The sequence below is a fragment of the Cyprinodon tularosa genome, unplaced genomic scaffold (genome assembly GCF_016077235.1).
Source record: "Cyprinodon tularosa strain WSP-4 unplaced genomic scaffold, ASM1607723v1 ctg983, whole genome shotgun sequence".
Lineage (NCBI taxonomy): Eukaryota > Metazoa > Chordata > Actinopteri > Cyprinodontiformes > Cyprinodontidae > Cyprinodon > Cyprinodon tularosa.
This window is the reverse complement of record NW_024039766.1, coordinates 12537-36978: the sequence shown is the minus strand read 5'-3', so window position 1 is coordinate 36978 and position 24442 is coordinate 12537. Positions and strand designations below refer to the sequence as shown.

The following is a 24442-nucleotide window of genomic DNA, read 5'->3' as shown; positions in this document are numbered from 1 at the left end:
TTGTGTCCCCAGAGGAGCTGTCGGTGGGCCCCATCTTGTTCCTCATAGTTCCAGGGTTCTTTGTGTTGTCCCCAGAGGGACCGGTGATTGTGGTGGTTGTCCACAGAGGGACCGGTGGTGGTTGTCCCCAGAGGGACCGGTGATTGTCCCCAGAGGGACCGGTGGTGGTTGTCCCCAGAGGAGCTGTCGGTTGGCCCCGTCTTGTTCCTTATAGTTCCAGGGTTCTTTGTGTTGTCAGATTCAGGTAATTTTCAATCGTCTTCCAGTCTTAAGCTCCAGGAATCCATGATGAAGGCCAGAGAAGCCAGGAGAAAATATTAACAGAAGTGGAAGAAGAGAAAAAAGCAGATGTTCTATGAAGGAGGCTCTAAATGAACTAAACCCCACCCAGGCACTGAGAAACAAACTCAATATTATCAATAACCCTTAGTTTACAAACAAAAAGTCAACCAGATTGTGCAGAGGATGAAACCATTAAAGCATCCCTAAAGGCATTCCAGCTTCCAGTTGGAGAGGAAAACAACAACATGCTGCTGCGAGCAGAGATTACAGAAAATCATTAGAAACTACAATAAAAAGAATGAAAATGAGCTGAACTCCAGGAAGCAATGGATAGAATGGAAATGTGTTTAGAAAGAGCTGAATCCCATGCTGCTAGCGTCCTGTCATCACTGAAGAGAGAGGAGATAATTACTGACATTCCTAAAGACTGCTGGAAAGTTAGAGACCAATACCTCTTCCTCTGCCGTTTCTGGCAGCCATCTTAGATTTAGTCTTCAGGATGAAAACTAATAATAGTTTTCATCCTGAAGACTCCTGATCCTGAAGATTCTCCTGATCTGCTATGAATTATGCATTACACAAAGATCAATAAAAGCGGCATTACTCCAAAAAAGCAACAAACAAAAACATTCTTCTTTCTACTTTGGCAATTTTAACTTTATTTCTTCATTTTCCAAAAAGGTGAAGCTGTTTGGAAAAATGTGCTTTGATGATTACTGACCACCCTTTGATTGAATACAATGAAAATGAAAGCGACGGACTGGACCGTCCTCTGCTGGCGGGTCGGTCCCTGGAGGTCTGGCTCCAGAAACAGGAGCTGGATTCAGACTCTAAACGCGTGTTTATCCCTCATAGAGGCAACAGCTGCATCCTGGCTGATGAGATGGGCCTAGGGAAGACCATCCAGACCATCTCCTTCCTAAACTACCTGTTCCATGAGCACCAGCTCTACGGGCCCTTCCTCCTGGTGGTGCCGCTGTCCACTCTGACCTCCTGGCAGAGGGAGATCCTGCTCTGGGCTCCAAAGATGAATGTTGTTGTTTACCTCGGCGACATCAGCAGCAGGAACATGGTGGGTTTTCTGTAGCTAATTTAGCTATATTAGCATGTTAGCTAGCGGCTGAATGTTATATGCTCTGTTTTCCCTGAATAGATCCGAACACATGAGTGGATGCACGTCCACAACAAGAGGCTGAAATTCAACATCCTCCTCACAACATATGAAATTCTTCTAAAAGACAAGGTCAGCTAATTCTGATGCTTCTGCAGCGAGCTGCTGATGCTTCTCCTGCAGCGAGCTGCTGATGCTTCTCCTGCAGCGAGCTGCTGATGCTTCTCCTGCAGCGAGCTGCTGATGTTCTCCTGCAGCGAGCTGCTGATGCTTCTCCTGCAGCGAGCTGCTGATGCTTCTCCTGCAGCGAGCTGCTGATGTTCTCCTGCAGCGAGCTGCTGATGTTCTCCTGCAGCGAGCTGCTGATGCTTCTCCTGCAGCGAGCTGCTGATGCTTCTCCTGCAGCGAGCTGCTGATGCTTCTCCTGCAGCGAGCTGCTGATGCTTCTCCTGCAGCGAGCTGCTGATGCTTCTCCTGCAGCGAGCTGCTGATGTTCTCCTGCAGCGAGCTGCTGATGGTTCTCCTGCAGCGAGCTGCTGATGCTTCTCCTGCAGCGAGCTGCTGATGTTCTCCTGCAGCGAGCTGCTGATGTTCTCCTGCAGCGAGCTGCTGATGTTCTCCTGCAGCGAGCTGCTGATGTTCTCCTGCAGCGAGCTGCTGATGCTTCTCCTGCAGCGAGCTGCTGATGCTTCTCCTGCAGCGAGCTGCTGATGCTTCTCCTGCAGCGAGCTGCTGATGCTTCTCCTGCAGCGAGCTGCTGATGTTCTCCTGCAGCGAGCTGCTGATGTTCTCCTGCAGCGAGCTGCTGATGTTCTCCTGCAGCGAGCTGCTGATGTTCTCCTGCAGCGAGCTGCTGATGTTCTCCTGCAGCGAGCTGCTGATGCTTCTCCTGCAGCGAGCTGCTGATGCTTCTCCTGCAGCGAGCTGCTGATGCTTCTCCTGCAGCGAGCTGCTGATGCTTCTCCTGCAGCGAGCTGCTGATGTTCTCCTGCAGCGAGCTGCTGATGTTCTCCTGCAGCGAGCTGCTGATGGTTCTCCTGCAGCGAGCTGCTGATGCTTCTCCTGCAGCGAGCTGCTGATGGTTCTCCTGCAGCGAGCTGCTGATGCTTCTCCTGCAGCGAGCTGCTGATGCTTCTCCTGCAGCGAGCTGCTGATGTTCTCCTGCAGCGAGCTGCTGATGCTTCTCCTGCAGCGAGCTGCTGATGTTCTCCTGCAGCGAGCTGCTGATGTTCTCCTGCAGCGAGCTGCTGATGTTCTCCTGCAGCGAGCTGCTGATGCTTCTCCTGCAGCGAGCTGCTGATGTTCTCCTGCAGCGAGCTGCTGATGGTTCTCCTGCAGCGAGCTGCTGATGCTTCTCCTGCAGCGAGCTGCTGATGTTCTCCTGCAGCGAGCTGCTGATGTTCTCCTGCAGCGAGCTGCTGATGTTCTCCTGCAGCGAGCTGCTGATGTTCTCCTGCAGCGAGCTGCTGATGTTCTCCTGCATTAAACCATCCTCTGCTGTGTCCAGTCCTTCTTAGGCGGCGTTAACTGGGCCTTCATCGGGGTGGATGAAGCTCACAGGCTGAAGAACGACGACTCTCTTCTCTACAAAACCATGATCGACTTTAAGTCCAGCCACAGGCTGCTGATCACAGGAACGCCTCTGCAGAACTCGCTCAAAGAGCTCTGGTCCCTGCTGCACTTCATCATGCCTGAAAAGTACGTAGAGTTTCTCTTCCTCTGCTTCCACTCCTTTCCTGTTTCCTTCTCTGGTTCCCAGCTCAATGCTAGCGAAGGCTAGCTGAGGACCAGCCACACCACCTCTGTTACATGTCTAAAGACATGTTTACTTCCTGCTGGTCAGTAGGCGGCGCCCTCACTGTTAGCCAGCCCCTTTCCCAGGAGCTCCCTCTGATCCGTCTGACTGACACTGCGTTCCCACTGGGAAGCAAACCTCTTTGCTTTAACCAGGTGACATGGATTATTGTCCGCTCATGTTTTACCTTAATCGAGCTTTGATGCAGTCAGTGAAATGCTAAAGGTTGCCCTGTTGAGCAAATGGATTTAGTCGGACATCAGCAAACACTTAGCCCCCCTGCTAACTCTGCTAACCACTGGTTTCCTTTGCTTTCTTGCTTTGGAGTCCCAAACAGAAACCAGACTTCTCTGGATTCGTTCCTCTCTTTGGTTGTGATCCATTTGAGGTTTAGGTTCATAAAAACATGAGCAAGGCTGATCTACTCACCAGGTGCTCCCAGGGTTTGCATGAGCAGAGCAGCAGTTGCCAACATTGGCAGCGCTGAGCTGCCTCTTTGTGCTGAATCTCTTTAGCCCGTTGCCAGCAGGTCAGACCCTGGATAGCTCTACTCCTCATCATGGTCTTCCTCTGGGACTGGGGCAGGGGCTCAGCAGCCTCTATCCAGGCTCCTCCTACAGGTCTGCTGGGGAAGCCTGAGGTGCTGCAGGCCACAGAGAGACATGGACCCTCCATGGGGTCTCCTCCTGGTAGAACTTCCCTGGTATCCCCAGAGGATAATAATGCCATATATTAAAATGCAGTAAATTGACTTTGAAAGTTATTCCTGGTTTTTTATCAGGTTATGTTCTGTTGCTGCAGCATTTGTTAACAACTGACTTATGCTGTTTGGTGTCGTATTGACTAGCTGCATTCACTACTGTAGATCGCCAGTAGATCGCCTGTAGATCGCCTGTAGATGAGTTGTGGATGGACATTAGATAGGCAGTAGATCGCTCGTAGATCGGCAGTGGATAGGCTTTAGATAGGCAGTAGATGGGAAGTAGATCGCCTATAGATTGGCAATGGATCTCTGTAGATTGGCAGTGGATCGACAGTGGATCACCTGTGGATCTCCTGTAGATCGACAGTGGATCACCTGTGGATCTCCTGTAGATCGACTGTGGATCACCTGTGGATCTCCTGTAGATCGACTGTGGATCACCTGTGGATCTCCTGTAGATCGACAGTGGATCTCCTGTAGATCAGCAGTGGATCACCTGTGGATCTCCTGTAGATCGACAGTGGATCACCTGTGGATCTCCTGTAGATCGACAGTGGATCTCCTGTAGATCAGCAGTGGATCAACAGTGGATCTCCTGTAGATCGACAGTGGATCACCTGTAGATAGGCTGTAGATCGACAGGGGATTGGTACTAGTAGATTGACGTTCCACTGATGAAGGTCGGTTCTGGTGTGCTGATCTACCGGTCACTGAAGTCAGTGAAGCTGCCTCAGCTCTTCTGTTTTTAACTTGTTTTCCAGGTTTCACTCCTGGGAGATGTTTGAGGAGGAGCATGGCAAAGGACGAGACTCTGGATACACCAGCCTCCACAAAGAGCTGGAGCCCTTCTTGCTGCGCCGCGTCAAGAAGGATGTGGAGAAGTCTCTGCCAGCTAAAGTGGAGCAGATCCTCCGGGTGGAGATGAGCGCCATCCAGAAGCAGTACTACAAGTAAGAGCACTGCGCCGCCTTCACAGGTCCCTGGAAACCTCAGACACTTGAAGGCTCTGGCAGCCTGCCTGTCCTTGAAAGTCCTTGAATGTTTTGGTGTTAGATGCTTACAGCGTGTCACTTCCTGTTAGTCCTTAACATAGTTAATGTAACAGCAGGTGTGATGGCGTGTGTGAACTCATCACAGGTGAAGCGTTGAGTCAGCGGACCTGCTGAGTCAGTCTGTTGAACAACTCAGCTGGAAAATCCTCATTTCAGAAGGAACAGCAGCCAATCAGAGTCTCTGGCCAGGACTTCTGCTTTCTAGGGACCCATGGAAAGGATCTGCTGTGAGCTGCTCATAGTCGCTGAAGTGTTTCTGATTGGCTGCTGGTCCCTAAAATAAAGCAAGAGCTGCTCCTTCCATTGTCCAGTTTGGTAGAAAAGTAAAGAGCTCTGCATGGAAGGCTCCGAGCTTTGCCTGAGAGGCAGCAGCAGCCGGGTCCTGTGGCACTGGGTGCTGTGCTGGCTCTCCAGTGGCAGGCCTGTTGATGACCCGTGCTGGCTCTCCAGTGGCAGGTCTGTTGATGACCCGCGCTGGCTCTCCAGTGGCAGGCCTGTTGATGACCCGTGCTGGCTCTCCAGTTGCAGGTCTGTTGATGACCCGCGCTGGCTCTCCAGTGGCAGGCCTGTTGATGACCCGTGCTGGCTCTCCAGTTGCAGGCCTGCTGATGACCCGTGCTGGCTCTCCAGTTGCAGGCCTGTTGATGACCCGTGCTGGCTCTCCAGTTGCAGGCCTGCTGATGACCCGTGCTGGCTCTCCAGTGGCAGGTCTGTTGATGACCCGCGCTGGCTCTCCAGTGGCAGGCCTGTTGATGACCCGTGCTGGCTCTCCAGTGGCAGGTCTGCCGATGACCCGTGCTGGCTCTCCAGTGGCAGGTCTGTTGATGACCCGTGCTGGCTCTCCAGTGGCAGGCCTGCTGATGACCCGTGCTGGCTCTCCAGTGGCAGGCCTGCTGATGACCCGTGCTGGCTCTCCAGTGGCAGGCCTGTTGATGACCCGTGCTGGCTCTCCAGTTGCAGGCCTGCTGATGACCCGTGCTGGCTCTCCAGTGGCAGGTCTGTTGATGACCCGCGCTGGCTCTCCAGTTGCAGGCCTGCTGATGACCCGTGCTGGCTCTCCAGTGGCAGGTCTGTTGATGACCCGCGCTGGCTCTCCAGTTGCAGGCCTGTTGATGACCCGTGCTGGCTCTCCAGTGGCAGGCCTGTTGATGACCCGTGCTGGCTCTCCAGTGGCAGGCCTGTTGATGACCCGTGCTGGCTCTCCAGTGGCAGGCCTGTTGATGACCCGCGCTGGCTCTCCAGTGGCAGGTCTGCCGATGACCCGTGCTGGCTCTCCAGTGGCAGGCCTGCTGATGACCTGTTTTTGTCCAGGTGGATTCTGACCAGGAACTACAAGGCTCTGAGCAAAGGCACCAAAGGCAGCACGTCTGGCTTCCTGAACATCATGATGGAGCTGAAGAAGTGCTGCAATCACTGTTACCTCATCAAACCTCCCGATGACAATGAAGCTCTCAACAAAACTGAAGCGTTACAGGTAAAGATGGACTTGTCAGAATCAGTCACTGGATCCACAGGTTCTGATTGGACGGTGTGAGTAGAAACGCCTTGTTACTGCTGGTGGTTGAAGCCTGTTCTCTTCTTTAAGCAACTAATCCGCAGCAGCGGGAAGCTGGTGCTTCTGGACAAACTGCTGGTTCGTCTGAAGGAGCGAGGCCACAGAGTCCTCATCTTCTCCCAGATGGTCCGGATGCTGGACATTCTGGCTGACTATCTGAAGAGCAAGAATTTCTACTTCCAGGTATTCCCAAGCTACTGAGGTCCTGAACTGGTTCATTGCTGTCATAGTATAGAGGATGACTGCTTTGTGTTGTTTCTGCAGCGATTAGACGGCTCCATCAAAGGAGAGATGCGGAAGCAAGCTCTGGATCATTTTAACGCCGAGGGTTCAGAGGTACGCCGTCTGACGCCGTGAGAGCAGTGGAATCAGACCCCAACCGTGACTCATGCTGGCTTTTCTCCTTGGTGTTCAGGACTTCTGCTTCCTGTTATCTACACGTGCCGGTGGACTGGGTATCAATCTAGCATCGGCTGATACAGTGGTGATCTTTGACTCTGATTGGAACCCACAGAATGACCTGCAAGCTCAGGCCAGAGCCCACCGGATTGGTCAGAAGAGACAGGTGAGGACAGAAGATCTTCATTAGAATGGAAACCTAAAACAACCCAAGACAGAAGGCAAACGTGTGGAGACAGCTGTAAGGTCTGAGGCCGTAAGGTCTGAGGCCGTACGGTCTGAGGCCGTAAGGTCTGAGGCCGTAAGGTCTGAGGCCGTACGGTCTGAGGCGGTACGGTCTGAGGCCGTATGGTCTGAGGCCGTAAGGTCTGAGGCCGTACGGTCTGAGGCCGTACGGTCTGAGGCCGTACGGTCTGAGGCGGTACGGTCTGAGGCGGTACGGTCTGAGGCCGTAAGGTCTGAGGCCGTAAGGTCTGAGGCCGTACGGTCTGAGGCCGTACGGTCTGAGGCGGTACGGTCTGAGGCGGTATGGTCTGAGGCCGTAAGGTCTGAGGCCGTACGGTCTGAGGCGGTACGATCTGAGGCCGTACGGTCTGAGGCCGTACGGTCTGAGGCGGTACGGTCTGAGGCCGTAAGGTCTGAGGCCGTAAGGTCTGAGGCCGTACGGTCTGAGGCCGTACGGTCTGAGGCGGTACGGTCTGAGGCCGTACGGTCTGAGGCCGTACGGTCTGAGGCCGTAAGGTCTGAGGCCGTAAGGTCTGAGGCCGTACGGTCTGAGGCCGTACGGTCTGAGGCGGTACGGTCTGAGGCCGTACGGTCTGAGGCCGTACGGTCTGAGGCCGTACGGTCTGAGGCCGTACGGTCTGAGGCCGTAAGGTCTGAGGCCGTACGGTCTGAGGCCGTACGGTCTGAGGCCGTAAGGTCTGAGGCCGTACGGTCTGAGGCCGTACGGTCTGAGGCCGTACGGTCTGAGGCCGTACGGTCTGAGGCGGTACGGTCTGAGGCCGTACGGTCTGAGGCCGTAAGGTCTGAGGCCGTACGGTCTGAGGCCGTAAGGTCTGAGGACGTACGGTCTGAGGCCGTACGGTCTGAGGCCGTAAGGTCTGAGGCCGTACGGTCTGAGGCCGTACGGTCTGAGGCCGTAAGGTCTGAGGCCGTAAGGTCTGAGGACGTACGGTCTGAGGCCGTACGGTCTGAGGCCGTACGGTCTGAGGCCGTAAGGTCTGAGGCCGTAAGGTCTGAGGCCGTAAGGTCTGAGGACGTACGGTCTGAGGCCGTACGGTCTGAGGCCGTAAGGTCTGAGGCCGTACGGTCTGAGGCCGTAAGGTCTGAGGACGTACGGTCTGAGGCCGTACGGTCTGAGGCCGTAAGGTCTGAGGCCGTACGGTCTGAGGCCGTACGGTCTGAGGCCGTACGGTCTGAGGCTGTAAGCCTAGCCTTAAAAGTAGACAGGGTGTCTGCCTCATGGACTAAAACTGGTAGTTAGTTCCACAGGAGAGGAGCCTGATAACTAAAAGATCTGCCTCCCATTCTACTTTTAGAAATTCTAGGAACCACTAGTAAACCTGCAGATTGAGAGCGAAGTGCTCTGTTAGGAACAATCATATCTCTGTGTGTGTTACTGTTCCTCTGATGTGTGTTTGTATCTGGCAGGTAAATATCTATCGGCTGGTGACAAAAAGCTCAGTGGAAGAAGATATCATTGAGAGGGCCAAAAAGAAAATGGTGTTAGACCACCTGGTCATTCAAAGGATGGACACCACCGGAAAAACTGTCCTTCATACGGGAGCTGCACCCTCAAGGCAAGCAGAGCCGCCCACATCCTGAGATGTTTGGCCTCTGGTCAAAGTGTGCGTCACGCAGTAAAACATGTTTTCTCCTCCTCACAGCTCTGCACCGTTCAGCAAAGAGGAACTGTCGGCCATCCTGAAGTTTGGAGCTGAAGAGCTGTTCAAAGAGCCAGAAGGTGAAGAGCAGGAACCTCAGGTTGGTGTTGGAACAGCTCAGCTATCGTTCTGCTCACAAGGCAAAGCTGGACTTAAAATGGCTTCAGGTTCACCTCCAGCGTTGTTCTGAAACCGCCAACCGCTCTGGGCTGCTTTGACTACTCTGTACCTGCAGTTCACGGGTAGTTGGGTGACTAGTTAAAGTTAGATGAAGTATATTTGAAAGGTGTATATATATATATATATAGGTAATATAAGAAGGGTAGCATAGGCTCCATGCAGGAGGACTCTGGAGGAACCAAAGAACTTGGTGACCTCTGCCATGGAGCCTCCTTCTGCTTTGAGCCAAACTCCTAGGTTCAAAGAGCTGCAGAGGAAGGTCGGTCACTGAGGTGTGATGGATGAAGACGCATCAATAAATAGCAATGAATCAGCTACTGATAAAGAGCCTGAGGCCGAAGTGAAGGAGGGATTGCTGATGTGAATGCTTTGCTCTGTTCTGTGTCTCAGGAGATGGACATCGATGAGATCCTGAAAAGAGCAGAGACCAGGGAGAACGATCCGGGACCGTCCACCGTAGGAGAGGAGCTGCTGTCTCAGTTCAAGGTCAGAGATCCTCCAGAGAGCTGCTGAACACCACCTCCACATTCCTGAGAGCTAAGCTCTGATCGTTGGTCCGCAGGTCGCCAACTTCTCCATGATGGATGATGAAGACCTGGATATCGACTCTGAGCGAAGTCAGCGGAGCTGGGATGACATCATACCCGAAGAACAGAGGAGGAGGATGGAGGAGGAGGAGAGACAGAAGGAGCTGGAAGAGATTTACATGCTACCACGCATGAGGAACTGTGCCAAGCAGGTGAGTTCCTCCTGCTGCCGCTAGTCCATCTAATCCAGCATAACAGCAGGACGGGTTGGTAGCTTAACTAGCAGGTTAGGTTCTGTGCTACAGGACGGGTTGGTAGCTTAACTAGCAGGTGAGGTTCTGTGCTACAGGACGGGTTGGTAGCTTAACTAGCAGGTTAGGTTCTGTGCTACAGGACGGGTTGGTAGCTTAACTAGCAGGTGAGGTTCTGTGCTACAGGATGGGTTGGTAGCTTAACTAGCAGGTTCTGGTTCTGTGCTACAGGACGGGTTGGTAGCTTAACTAGCAGGTGAGGTTCTGTGCTACAGGACGGGTTGGTAGCTTAACTAGCAGGTTCTGGTTCTGTGCTACAGGACGGGTTGGTAGCTTAACTAGCTTAACTAGCAGATCTAGTTCAACACATCCTCTTGGTTAATATAGCAGATCTAGTTCAACACATCCTCTTGGATAATATAGCAGATCTAGTTCAACACATCCTCTAGGTTAATATAGCAGATCTAGTTCAACACATCCTCTAGGTTAATATAGCAGATCTAGTTCAACACATCCTCTTGATTAATATAGCAGATCTAGTTCAACACATCCTCTTGATTAATATAGCAGATCTAGTTCAACACATCCTCTAGGTTAATATAGCAGATCTACAGGTGCTGGTCATAAAATTAGAATATCATGAAAAAGTAGATTGATTTCAGTAATTCCATTTAAAAAGTGAAACTTGTATATTATATTCATACATTACATACAAACTCATATATTTCAGATGTTTAGTTTGTTTAATTTTGATGATTACAAATGACAACAAATGAAAATCTCAAATTCATCATATCAGAAAATTAGAATATTACTGAAGACCAATAAAAACAAAGGATTTATAGAAATGTTGGCCAACTGAAAAGTATGAACATGAAAAGTATGAGCATGTACAGCACTCAGTATTTAGTTGGGCCTCCTTTGGCCTGTATTACTGCAGCAATGCGGCGTGGCATGGAGTCGATCAGTCTGTGGCACTGCTCAGGTGTTATGATAGCCCAGGTTGCTCTAATAGTGGCTTTTAGCTCTTCTGAATTGTTGGGTCTGGTGTATTGCATCTTCTTCTTCACAATACCCCATAGATTTTCTATGGGGTTAAGGTCAGGAGAGTTTGCTGGCCAATTAAGAACAGGGATACCATGGTCCTTCAACCAGGTACTGGTAGCTTTGGCACTGTGTGCAGGTGCCAAGTCCTGTTGGAAAATGAAATCTGCATCTCCAAAAAGTTGGTCAGCTGCAGGAAGCATGAAGTGCTCTAAAACTTCCTGGTATGTGGCTGCGTTGACCCTGGACCTCAAAAAACCCAATGGACCAACACCAGCAGATGACATGGCACCCCAAACCATCACTGACTGTGGAAACTTTACACTGGACTTCAAGCAACGTGGATGAAGTGCCTCTCTTCTTTTCCTCCAGACTCTGGGACCTTGATTTCCAAAGGAAATGCAAAATTTACTTTCATCAGAGAACATGACTTTGGACCACTCACCAGCAGTCCAGTCCTGTTTCTCTTTAGCCCAGGCAAGACGCTTCTGACGCTGTCTGTGGTTCAAGAGTGGCTTGACACAAGGAATGCGACAGCAGAAACCCATGTCTTTCATACGTCTGTGTGTGGTGGTTCTTGAAGCACTCACTCCAGCTGCAGTCCACTCTTTGTGAATCTCCCCCACATTTTTGAAGGGGTTTTGTTTCACAATCCTCTCCAGGGTGCGGTTATCTCTCTTGCTTGTACACTTTTTTCGACCACATCTTTTCCTTCCCTTCGCCTCTCTATTAATGTGCTTGGACACTGAGCTCTGTGAACAGCCAGCCTCTTTAGCGATGACCTTTTGTGTCTTGCCCTCCTTGTGCAAGGTGTCGATGGTCGTCTTTTGGACAACTGTCAAGTCAGCAGTCTTCCCCATGATTGTGTAGCCTATAGAACTAGACTGAAAGACCATTTAAAGGCTTTTGCAGGTGGTTTGAGTTAATTAGCTGATTAGAGTGTGGCACCAGGGGCCATCAATTTTGAACCTTTTCACAATATTCTAATTTTCTGATATGATGAATTTGAGATTTTCATTTGTTGTCATTTGTAATCATCAAAATTAAACAAAATAAACATCTGAAATATATGAGTTTGTATGTAATGTATGAATATAATATACAAGTTTCACTTTTTAAATGGAATTACTGAAATCAATCTACTTTTTCATGATATTCTAATTTTATGACCAGCACCTGTAGTTCAACACATCCTCTTGGTTAATATAGCAGATCTAGTTCAACACATCCTCTTGGTTAATATAGCAGATCTAGTTCAACACATCCTCTTGGTTAATATAGCAGATCTAGTTCAACACATCCTCTTGGTTAATATAGCAGATCTAGTTCAACACATCCTCTTGGTTAATATAGCAGATCTAGTTCAACACATCCTCTTGGTTAATATAGCAGATCTAGTTCAACACATCCTCTAGGTTAATATAGCAGATCTAGTTCAACACATCCTCTAGGTTAATATAGCAGATCTAGTTCAACACATCCTCTTGGTTAATATAGCAGATCTAGTTCAACACATCCTCTTGGTTAATATAGCAGATCTAGTTCAACACATCCTCTTGGTTAATATAGCAGATCTAGTTCAACACATCCTCTTGGTTAATATAGCAGATCTAGTTCAACACATCCTCTTGGTTAATATAGCAGATCTAGTTCAACACATCCTCTTGGTTAATATAGCAGATCTAGTTCAACACATCCTCTTGGTTAATATAGCAGATCTAGTTCAACACATCCTCTTGGTTAATATAGCAGATCTAGTTCAACACATCCTCTAGGTTAATATAGCAGATCTAGTTCAACACATCCTCTTGGTTAATATAGCAGATCTAGTTCAACGCATCCTCTTGGTTAATATAGCAGATCTAGTTCAACGCATCCTCTTGGTTAATATAGCAGATCTAGTTCAACGCATCCTCTTGGTTAATATAGCAGATCTAGTTCAACACATCCTCTTGGTTAATATAGCAGATCTAGTTCAACACATCCTCTTGGTTAATATAGCAGATCTAGTTCAACTCATCCTCTTGGTTAATATAGCAGATCTAGTTCAACGCATCCTCTTGGTTAATATAGCAGATCTAGTTCAACGCATCCTCTTGGTTAATATAGCAGATCTAGTTCAACGCATCCTCTTGGTTAATATAGCAGATCTAGTTCAACGCATCCTCTTGGTTAATATAGCAGATCTAGTTCAACGCATCCTCTTGGTTAATATAGCAGATCTAGTTCAACGCATCCTCTGGGTTAATATAGCAGATCTAGTTCAACGCATCCTCTTGGTTAATATAGCAGATCTAGTTCAACACATCCTCTAGGTTAATATAGCAGATCTAGTTCAACACATCCTCTGGGTTAATATACACTATATTGCCAAAAGTATTTGCTCACCTGCCTTGACTCACATATGAGCTTAAGTGACATCCCGTTCCTAATCCATAGGGTTCAATATGACGTCGGTCCACCCTTTGCAGCTAGAACAGCTTCAACTCTTCTGGGAAGGCTGTCCACAAGGTTTAGGAGTGTGTTTATGGGAATTTTTGACCATTCTTCCAGAAGCGCATTTGTGAGGTCGCACACTGATGTTGGACGAGAAGGCCTGGCTCTCAGTCTCCGCTCTAATTCATCCCAAAGGTGTTCTATCGGGTTGAGGTCAGGACTCTGTGCAGGCCAGTCAAGTTCATCCACACCAGACTCTGTCATCCATGTCTTTATGGACCTTGCTTTGTGCACTGGTGCACAGTCATGTTGGAAGAGGAAGGGGCCAGCTCCAAACTGTTCCCACAAAGTTGGGAGCATGGAATTGTCCAAAATGTCTTGGTATGCTGAAGCATTCAGAGTTCCTTTCACTGGAACTAAGGGGCCAAGCCCAGCTCCTGAAAAACAACCTCACACCATAATCCCCCCTCCACCAAACTTTACACTTGGCACAATGCAGTCAGACAAGTACCGTTCTCCTGGCAACCGCCAAACCCAGACCCGTCCATCAGATTGCCAGATGGAGAAGCGCGATTCGTCACTCCAGAGAACGCGTCTCCACTGCTCTAGAGTCCAGTGGCGGCGTGCTTTACACCACCGCATCCGACGCTTTGCATTGCACTTGGTGATGTATGGCTTGGATGCAGCTGCTCGACCATGGAAACCCATTCCATGAAGCTCTCTGCGCACTGTTCTTGAGCTAATCTGAAGGCCACATGAAGTTTGGAGGTCTGTAGTGATTGACTCTGCAGAAAGTTGGCGACCTCTTCGCACTATGCGCGTCAGCATCCGCTGACCCCGCTCCGTCAGTTTACGTGGCCTACCACTTCGTGGCTGAGTTGCTGTCGTTCCCAAACACTTCCATTTTCTTATAATACAGCTGACAGTTGACTGTGGAATATTTAGGAGCGAGGAAATTTCACGACTGGATTTGTTGCACAGGTGGCATCCTATCACAGTTCCACGCTGGAATTCACTGAGCTCCTGAGAGCGACCCATTCTTTCACAAATGTTTGTAAAAACAGTCTGCATGCCTAGGTGCTTGAATTTATACACCTGTGGCCATGGAAGTGATTGGAACACCTGATTCCAATAATTTGGATGGGTGAGCAAATACTTTTGGCAATATAGTGTAGCAGATCTAGTTCAACACATCCTCTTGGTTAATATAGCAGATCTAGTTCAACACATCCTCTAGGTTTATATAGCAGATCTAGTTCAACACATCCTCTTGGTTAATATAGCAGATGTAGTTCAACACATCCTCTTGGTTAATATAGCAGATCTAGTTCAACACATCCTCTTGGTTAATATAGCAGATCTAGTTCAACACATCCTCTTGGTTAATATAGCAGATCTAGTTCAACACATCCTCTTGGTTAATATAGCAGATCTAGTTCAACACATCCTCATGGTTAATATAGCAGATCTAGTTCAACACATCCTCTAGGTTTATATAGCAGATCTAGTTCAACACATCCTCTTGGTTAATATAGCAGATCTAGTTCAACACATCCTCTTGGTTAATATAGCAGATCTAGTTCAACACATCCTCTTGGTTAATATAGCAGATCTAGTTCAACACATCCTCTTGGTTAATATAGCAGATCTAGTTCAACACATCCTCTTGGTTAATATAGCAGATCTAGTTCAACACATCCTCTTGGTTAATATAGCAGATCTAGTTCAACACATCCTCTTGGTTAATATAGCAGATCTAGTTCAACACATCCTCTTGGTTAATATAGCAGATCTAGTTCAACACATCCTCTTGGTTAATATAGCAGATCTAGTTCAACACATCCTCTTGGTTAATATAGCAGATCTAGTTCAACACATCCTCTTGGTTAATATAGCAGATCTAGTTCAACACATCCTCTTGGTTAATATAGCAGATCTAGTTCAACACATCCTCTTGGTTAATATAGCAGATCTAGATCAACACATCCTCTTGGTTAATATAGCAGATCTAGTTCAACACATCCTCTTGGTTAATATAGCAGATCTAGTTCAACACATCCTCTTGGTTAATATAGCAGATCTAGTTCAACACATCCTCTTGGTTAATATAGCAGATCTAGTTCAACACATCCTCTAGGTTAATATAGCAGATCTAGTTCAACACATCCTCTAGGTTAATATAGCAGATCTAGTTCAACACATCCTCTCGGTTAATATAGCAGATCTAGTTCAACACATCCTCTTGGTTAATATAGCAGATCTAGTTCAACACATCCTCTTGGTTAATATAGCAGATCTAGTTCAACACATCCTCTGGGTTAATATAGCAGATCTAGTTCAACACATCCTCTTGGTTAATATAGCAGATCTAGTTCAACACATCCTCTTGGTTAATATAGCAGATCTAGTTCAACACATCCTCTTGGTTAATATAGCAGATCTAGTTCAACACATCCTCTTGGTTAATATAGCAGATCTAGTTCAACACATCCTCTTGGTTAATATAGCAGATCTAGTTCAACACATCCTCTGGGTTAATATAGCAGATCTAGTTCAACACATCCTCTAGGTTAATATAGCAGATCTAGTTCAACACATCCTCTAGGTTAATATAGCAGATCTAGTTCAACACATCCTCTTGGTTAATATAGCAGATCTAGTTCAACACATCCTCTAGGTTAATATAGCAGATCTAGTTCAACACATCCTCTAGGTTAATATAGCAGATCTAGTTCAACACATCCTCTTGGTTAATATAGCAGATCTAGTTCAACACATCCTCTTGGTTAATATAGCAGATCTAGTTCAACACATCCTCTTGGTTAATATAGCAGATCTAGTTCAACACATCCTCTAGGTTAATATAGCAGATCTAGTTCAACACATCCTCTAGGTTAATATAGCAGATCTAGTTCAACACATCCTCTTGGTTAATATAGCAGATCTAGTTCAACACATCCTCTAGGTTAATATAGCAGATCTAGTTCAACACATCCTCTAGGTTAATATAGCAGATCTAGTTCAACACATCCTCTTGGTTAATATAGCAGATCTAGTTCAACACATCCTCTTGGTTAATATAGCAGATCTAGTTCAACACATCCTCTAGGTTAATATAGCAGATCTAGTTCAACACATCCTCTAGGTTAATATAGCAGATCTAGTTCAACACATCCTCTAGGTTAATATAGCAGATCTAGTTCAACACATCCTCTAGGTTAATATAGCAGATCTAGTTCAACACATCCTCTTGGTTAATATAGCAGATCTAGTTCAACACATCCTCTTGGTTAATATAGCAGATCTAGTTCAACACATCCTCTTGGTTAATATAGCAGATCTAGTTCAACACATCCTCTTGGTTAATATAGCAGATCTAGTTCAACACATCCTCTTGGTTAATATAGCAGATCTAGTTCAACACATCCTCTGGGTTAATATAGCAGATCTAGTTCAACACATCCTCTAGGTTAATATAGCAGATCTAGTTCAACACATCCTCTAGGTTAATATAGCAGATCTAGTTCAACACATCCTCTAGGTTAATATAGCAGATCTAGTTCAACACATCCTCTTGGTTAATATAGCAGATCTAGTTCAACACATCCTCTTGGTTAATATAGCAGATCTAGTTCAACACATCCTCTTGGTTAATATAGCAGATCTAGTTCAACACATCCTCTTGGTTAATATAGCAGATCTAGTTCAACACATCCTCTTGGTTAATATAGCAGATCTAGTTCAACACATCCTCTAGGTTAATATAGCAGATCTAGTTCAACACATCCTCTAGGTTAATATAGCAGATCTAGTTCAACACATCCTCTTGGTTAATATAGCAGATCTAGTTCAACACATCCTCTAGGTTAATATAGCAGATCTAGTTCAACACATCCTCTTGGTTAATATAGCAGATCTAGTTCAACACATCCTCTTGGTTAATATAGCAGATCTAGTTCAACACATCCTCTTGGTTAATATAGCAGATCTAGATCAACACATCCTCTTGGTTAATATAGCAGATCTAGTTCAACACATCCTCTAGGTTAATATAGCAGATCTAGTTCAACACATCCTCTGGGTTAATATAGCAGATCTAGTTCAACACATCCTCTTGGTTAATATAGCAGATCTAGTTCAACACATCCTCTTGGTTAATATAGCAGATCTAGTTCAACACATCCTCTAGGTTAATATAGCAGATCTAGTTCAACACATCCTCTAGGTTAATATAGCAGATCTAGTTCAACACATCCTCTTGGTTAATATCGCAGATCTAGTTCAACACATCCTCTTGGTTAATATAGCAGATCTAGTTCAACACATCCTCTTGGTTAATATAGCAGATCTAGTTCAACACATCCTCTAGGTTAATATAGCAGATCTAGTTCAACACATCCTCTAGGTTAATATAGCAGATCTAGTTCAACACATCCTCTTGGTTAATATCGCAGATCTAGTTCAACACATCCTCTTGGTTAATATAGCAGATCTAGTTCAACACATCCTCTTGGTTAATATAGCAGATCTAGTTCAACACATCCTCTTGGTTAATATAGCAGATCTAGTTCAACACATCCTCTTGGTTAATATCGCAGACAGACAAGCTGTCCAATAAAGGAAAAGTTTTAGACTTCCAAGGTTTCCATCCTAAAGCAAACCCTTCCTGGTCTCCTGTGCTTATTGGAGCAGTTTTATTGATCTGTGTGTAACGCATTATTCAAAGAACAAAAACATTCTTCTTTCTACTTTGGGAAGAGAGAACCTCCATATTTACCTTGTGATGCCATGGCAACCCAGACCTACATTTCAATATGTGAACAAAAATCTTCAGATAGATAGAAACGAGAACAATGAAAGAGAAATATTCAAAGGTTTATGTATTTTTTCATCTGGATCTTTATTCAGAGATAAACAGAATTCAATTAAATATTTCCTTTGGATCTAATTGAGGGATTCGATTTGGTAGAAATGAAAGAATGTTTAGAATCGCCTCTGGTGAGCTGGAAGAAATAAGATCTTGATTGGCAGAGGATGATCAGCCATATCTAGTTTATTAAGTAGCGAGAGCTTGATCCATCTGAGGTCATGCAGCATGAGGAGAGCTGCACGCCAGGTGGGGGGCGTGGCCAAACATGATGCAGCTCCTTTGCAGATTACTGCTCATTGATGCATTTAAACATCTGCCAGACAACCTGATCATTTTTTATTTAGTCAATGAAAACTCTCACCACGACTCTCCTCAGTTCTCTCTATTGTGTTCATGGAAAAATGTCTTACTGGTTGATAAAACTTCACTGGCCGATTAATTCCTTCAGTGAAGTGAGTTGATGTAAACGGTTGCTATAGAAACAGACGGGTCGTCCATGAGTGGACCGAGGGGGCTCCTCTCTAACATCTTTCTGTTTTGGCAGATAAGCTTCAACTCTGACAGACGGCAGAGCAGGAACAGGAGATATTCAGGCTCGGACAGCGACTCCAACTCAGACCGAAAGAGACCAAAGAAACGCGGGCGACCCCGGACCATTCCACGGGAAAACATCAAAGGTTTTACAGACGCAGAGATCCGCAGGTGAGTCTCTGCTTCAGGGCTTCTGCTGCTCTCACCTGATGCCGCTTTGACTTCCACGTATCTTTGGATCCTGCAGGTTTGTGAAGAGTTACAAGAAGTTTGGAGGCCCTCTGGAAAGGTGAGCTGCAGCAGCTGATGACCTGCGACCCCTCCGGCTGAGCAGATGTTAACGCCTGTTCCTGCTGTCTCTCTCAGGCTGGACGCCATCGCCCGCGATGCTGAGCTGGTGGATAAATCGGAACATGACCTGAAACGCCTGGCAGAGACTGTCCATAACGGATGTCTGAGGACACTACGTGAAAACCCCTGTGGTCCAGAAAAGGCGTCAGGTAATCCTCCAGTCTCCTCCTAAAGATGGAGGAGCTGTAGATCAGTCAACCAGTTAAAGGTTCTGTCGACCCAGTTCTACCAGCGTCTGTGTTCCTGCTCTTCATTTAACCGCCACTCATCGGGTTAGTTGCTTTTATTAGTGTTTATTGGTCCAATTACACATTTATTTAGTCATTTTCTATACACAAGTGTCAACAAAAAGACATTTTGTTTAAAACAGCTCTGGACAGTTTCATTTTTTTAAGTGCAGCCTTGAAAACAGTAATAAATACATGAAAAATAGTAATATAAACATATGACTGTATGTTTACAGTTGTAAACATATTTTTTTTTAATAAATAAAATAACCCATTTTATACAACAATTCATCAGTGTGATGGCGGTGGGGAAGAAGCTGTTCCAGAACCTTCTGGATCAGGAAACGAACTTCACCATGTGATGGTGGTGAACCCGGGGACGCAGTCATGTGGCGAAATGTGCCAATGTGTCTGTTAGCGTCTCTCTGACTCGGGATGTTGCTGCTAGATGGCTGCATAGCTGCAACTATATCCCGACAACATGCAGTCCCACAGCTCCAGCGATACCGTCGAGTCTGAGCGCCGGCGGTTCCGGTCCACTCTGGGCTCCGGCTGTTCCAGCCGGCTTTTCCGGTTCAGTTGACTCTGGACAACATCCAGTAGCAGTTTTTCTATAACCTGAAGCCGTTGGTTGTTTCTAGAACTTCTCACGTTGTTCTTTTCCTTTGTGTGTGACGATCAGCAGGAAGACGAGGAAAAGTTAAAGGTCCGACGTTCCGGATCTCTGGGGTCCAGGTGAACGCCAAGCTGGTCATCTCCCATGAAGAGGAACTGGCTCCTCTTCATAAGGCCATCCCCGCCGACCCTGAGGAGAGAAAGAAGTAAGCCTGACTCTGAAAGCAAGGCTTGGCCCCGCCCCCTAAGTGGGCGGAGCCAGACCTGTGAAACATGATTGAAAGTTAGGGCTGAGATGAAAGCTGTTTTGATTATTTATTATGATGAGGTTATCATATCCTCGATTTATTAAATAACGGCAGGTCAGACTTTGATGCCTGGAGCTAACAGTTAGCTTGTTGCTACTGCAGGTACATGATCCCGTGTCACTCCAAGGCGGCGCACTTTGACATCGACTGGGGGAAGGAGGACGACTCCAGTCTGCTGATTGGGATCTATGAATACGGTTACGGCAGCTGGGAGATGATCAAGATGGACCCCGACCTCAACCTCACACACAAGGTGGGTCCATGACTCCTGGAGGGGGGGGGGCCTCCAGAGCAGCGGTCTGCTCCCAGCAGAGTGTGAATGAACAGATTGTGTATTGAAAAAGAAGAAAATGTGACTAATGCCTCCTTTATAATCCCTCCTAATCCAGCTGTTACCAGATGATCCTGACAAGAAGCCGCAGGCCAAACAGCTCCAAGCCAGAGCCGACTACCTCATCAAGCTACTGAGCAAGGACCTGGCCAAGAAGGAGGCCCAGAAGCAGGCTGGAGCGGTGCGGCCCTCCTCATCCTCATTTTCATCCTCAGCCTGGCTGCCTGCTCATCTCAGATGTCTCTGTGGTTTCAGGCTAACTCACGCAAGAGGAAACCCAGGAGGAAACTCAGCAAAGCTCAGAAATCAGGAAAGGGCGAGGAAGCCATGAAGAGCCCGTCTTCAGACCTGACGTCAGACAAGAGGTCCGAGGATGAGAACGAGTTTGACCTGGAAAAGGTAAAATCTGCTCCCTATCAGTCCGGCCTTCCACGGAGCGTGTTCCAATGTAACATGAATTCCCGCTTTAGAAGATGGCAGGAAAGGCTGCGAGCAAACGCAGTCAGGGAGAGGAGGAGGAGGAGCATCAGCACGACGCTTCCTCATCAGAAGAGAAGGATGACAAAGAGAGGGAGGAGAAGAAGGAGAAGGCTGACGGCTGTGACCTGAAGGACAGGAGAGAAATGAAGCTTTTTGATCCCGTTCAGAAACAGGAGGACGACGAAGAGAAGGTGAGGAAAGATCTTCAAGGACTGAATGAAGAACCAGAGTCGGTGAAATAAAACCAGGTTTTCTGTCTCCATCAGATCGAAGTAAAGACTGAGGTACGAGATCGGACCAAGAAGGCGTCCAGCGCTCCCAGCGCTGCGGAGAGCCTGTCTGTGTGCGAGGAGGCCGAGGAGCTGGACCAGAGGACCTTCAGCGTGGTACGTTTATCCTGGTCCTGCTCCAGGACGGGTTGGTTCCCTCTGACCGCTGACAGACGCCGTCTGAGGTCGCTGCCTTAAACAGACGGCGCAGACCTCCTTCAGATCCACACACTAAACTGCTCCAGAACAAATATTACAGCATTCCTCTCTTTTATTCTATGACTTCATTATTTTCATAGCTCTGGCTGTCAGATATCAAACCAATCTACATTTAGTTTTCTGGAGTTTGATAAAAGATGAATCAGATCAATTATCGACGCCATTATTATCTGACGGTTTGAGGCCCGCTTCACAGACGGCCTTTAAATGTTCCTGCATGGTTGTAGATGAAGGACTGAACGGCTAGCAGACGCCGTGGCTAGCAGACGCCGCGGTTAGCAGACGCCGTGGCTAGCAGACGCCGTGGCTAGCAGACGCCGTGGCTAGCAGACGCCGTGGCTAGCAGACGCCGTGGCTAGCAGACCCTGCATCTAGCAGACGCCGTGGTTAGCAGACGCCGCGGCTAGCAGACGCCACGGTTAGCAGACCCTGCATCTAGCAGACGCCGTGGCTAGCAGACGCCGCGGCTAGCAGACGCCGTGGCTAACAGCCTCTTAACAGCAGCTGCGGCCTCTGTGTGTGTTCCAGTGTAAGGAGAGGATGCGGCCGGTAAAAGCGGCCTTGAAGCAGCTGGACCGACCGGAGAAAGGCCTGTCGGAGCGCGAGCAGCTGGAGCACACCAGGCAGTGCCTGATAAAGATTGGAGACCACATCACCCAATGTCTGAAGGAGTACTCTCACCCCGACCACATCAAGCAGTGGAGAAAGTAGGTTTGACTGGTTTGGTTGGTTTCCATCCTGGTTCTGGATTCTAAGCTCAGCTTTGTTCTGCAGGAACCTCTGGATCTTTGTCTCCAAGTTCACAGAGTTTGATGCAAGAAAACTCCACAAACTCTACAAACACGCCATCAAGAAGAGACACGAGAACGTCCAGGTACGTCCAGGAGACGCTGTCCTTGCCTTTAGCCTCGGTTGCCCCGGCGACCGTGGGTCCTGTCCTGTTAAGGTTGAAGGTTTGCTGGATGGAGGTTAGGTTGTCCACTTCCTGTAATCTCTATCTTTCTTCAGGCCGTGGAGCAGAACACTAGAAGCGCTCAAAGCTACAAGCATGCAGGTAAGTGTGAGTCTGTGGAGGGGGCGGAGCTACAAGGCCGGCCACCTGCTCACCCTGGTTGTTCTCTGGCTCAGATGTTGAACGGCTGAAGGACAGCGTCCACCAGGACGACAGCAGCAGAGACAGCTACAGCTCTGAGCGCCATCCGCCGTCCGGACGCCACCATCACCACCACCATGACGGCGGCAGAGAGTCCCACAGGAAGGGCGGCGGAGAATCCAGGAAGAGAGCCTACTCCTCCTTCAGCAACGGGAAGGACCACCGTGACCACTACAGAGGCGACAGGTGGGGATTGACAGGCTGCTGCCATCACAGGATGACATCACTTCCTGGTTAACAAGCCGACGCTCTGCCGTTTCAGATACGACGGTAAACACAGGAAGCTGGAAGAGCAGCGGAGCAGCAGGGAACACCGGCCAGACGGGAAGGAAGACTATCGCTCTGCCTACCACTACCACTCAGACTGGCTGAGCGATCAGCGAGGCGCCGCCGCCGTTCGCTCTCCTCGAGACGAACGCTCTCCCTGTGACTCTCCCTTCGACTACTCCTCAGACCATAAGAGCACGCCGGAGCAGATGTGGAGCAGCAGGAAGACATAGCAGGAGCTGCTCCGCTCCTCCCATCAGCCTCAGCTGCCAGGGCCGCCGCCATGAACTCCGGGTGCGTTGGCGGCGGGCGGGCGGACGGGACCGGCCGAGCCGTGGCGCCGCCTCCGGGTCCCACACTGGATCTCCCCTTAGTGCTGCTCTGTGTTCAGGCTTACTGTGACGGTCTGGACTCAGGCTCTCCTGCAGTACCTCATATCCAACCTTTCTGTTTCCCACCAGCAGTTTTGTAAATTGTTTGATAAGATAAATAGAAAATGGAACCTGGATTTTTTTACTTCAAATAATGCTTTTGTACATATTATTTTTTTATGTTGTGTAAAATAGTGAATCAGTGGACCGTTTCCTCAGGCTTCTTATGATGACTCCACTCTGAACTCAGGCATCGTTTCCTTTTGTCTCATGAATTAATCTCAGAATGTATTTTTAATGAAAGCTTCATGTTTTTCACTACTGCAAACCTCTAGTGGTGAAATAAAGGTGAATCAGACGTTGTTGTTTAGCCGGATGGGCTTTTTAATTGTAGGCAATAATGTGGAGGTGTCTATGCAGCCAGCCACCAACTGAAGGAAGTCACTGTTGATAAACTACGTTTCTTCTATATTTCCAAAGGAATTTACACTGAAAGTGCATGGCTTTTTATGGGCTGTTTTATATAGTTGTTAATAAATCATTAAAATGGTCAGCGTACTCACATCATCCCTTCCTTTGATAAACTCTTCTTTTCTGTCATCCGACTCTGTCGATCAGGAACAATCGTCTAAAGCCTCGTCGGCCATGTTGACCTGAAGTCAGCATTTCCATCATCTCTCAAGCAGAGGAGGAAACGTTCCCTGGCCCCGTCCCTCGCTGCTGCGCCGCGGCCCCTTCCCTCGCTGCTGCGCCCCGTCCCTGGCCCCGTCCCTCGCTGCTGCGCCCCGTCCCTGGCCCCTTCCCTCGCTGCTGCGCCCCGTCCCTGGCCCCGTCCCTCGCTGCTGCAGGGGGATCAGGGCATCATCTCACTGCTTTCAGCACATTAAGGGAAGATGTTCACCACTCGCGACCCCCTCAGGATAAAGCGTGTCAGAAAATAGATGGGTGGTTTTTCTAGAGGCCCTGAAAGATGCAAAGAAATAAAAATAGATGCTGATATTTCTGTGATTCTGCTTTTGTCCAGCAGGGGGTTTCTTGAGCTCACCAAGCTCCAGGAAATGATCCCTTTGCTGAAGCGGTTCACTGCCTCAGGTAGCGATGGGCAGGGGGCTTTGGTTCCCCCTGTGCCCCCCGACAAGGAGATGGTTTGTTCTTCTGGAGCAAGCAGTTCTCATCTTAGCCTGAAGGTGGCAGCAGTGATCCCATCATTGATCCATTATCAGAACCGC

At 48.0% G+C, this 24442-nt stretch overlaps 1 protein-coding gene across 4 annotated transcripts in view; it reads left to right on the top strand.

Moving 5' to 3' along the window:
- chd1 (chromodomain helicase DNA binding protein 1) overlaps window positions 1-23780 on the top strand; it is a 52393-nt gene extending 28613 nt beyond the window's left edge. For 2 of the 4 annotated variants that reach the window (XM_038275962.1, XM_038275959.1), the window contains exons 11-36: window positions 1138-1354; window positions 1436-1525; window positions 2901-3091; window positions 4653-4841; window positions 6255-6417; window positions 6529-6681; window positions 6763-6834; window positions 6914-7063; window positions 8551-8699; window positions 8787-8883; window positions 9354-9449; window positions 9526-9702; window positions 18636-18793; window positions 18870-18911; window positions 18989-19122; window positions 19883-20021; window positions 20226-20376; window positions 20513-20635; window positions 20710-20853; window positions 20925-21125; window positions 21201-21320; window positions 21951-22129; window positions 22197-22296; window positions 22431-22476; window positions 22551-22761; window positions 22838-23780. In XM_038275962.1, coding sequence (XP_038131890.1) covers window positions 1138-1354; window positions 1436-1525; window positions 2901-3091; window positions 4653-4841; window positions 6255-6417; window positions 6529-6681; window positions 6763-6834; window positions 6914-7063; window positions 8551-8699; window positions 8787-8883; window positions 9354-9449; window positions 9526-9702; window positions 18636-18793; window positions 18870-18911; window positions 18989-19122; window positions 19883-20021; window positions 20226-20376; window positions 20513-20635; window positions 20710-20853; window positions 20925-21125; window positions 21201-21320; window positions 21951-22129; window positions 22197-22296; window positions 22431-22476; window positions 22551-22761; window positions 22838-23075 — 3730 coding nt within the window. In that variant the 3' untranslated portion in view covers window positions 23076-23780. The remainder of the gene's footprint in view (window positions 1-1137; window positions 1355-1435; window positions 1526-2900; window positions 3092-4652; window positions 4842-6254; window positions 6418-6528; window positions 6682-6762; window positions 6835-6913; window positions 7064-8550; window positions 8700-8786; window positions 8884-9353; window positions 9450-9525; window positions 9703-18635; window positions 18794-18869; window positions 18912-18988; window positions 19123-19882; window positions 20022-20225; window positions 20377-20512; window positions 20636-20709; window positions 20854-20924; window positions 21126-21200; window positions 21321-21950; window positions 22130-22196; window positions 22297-22430; window positions 22477-22550; window positions 22762-22837) is intronic. The other 2 variants (XM_038275961.1, XM_038275960.1) reach the window with 2 other exon arrangements.
- The last annotated feature ends 662 nt before the right edge of the window (window positions 23781-24442 follow it).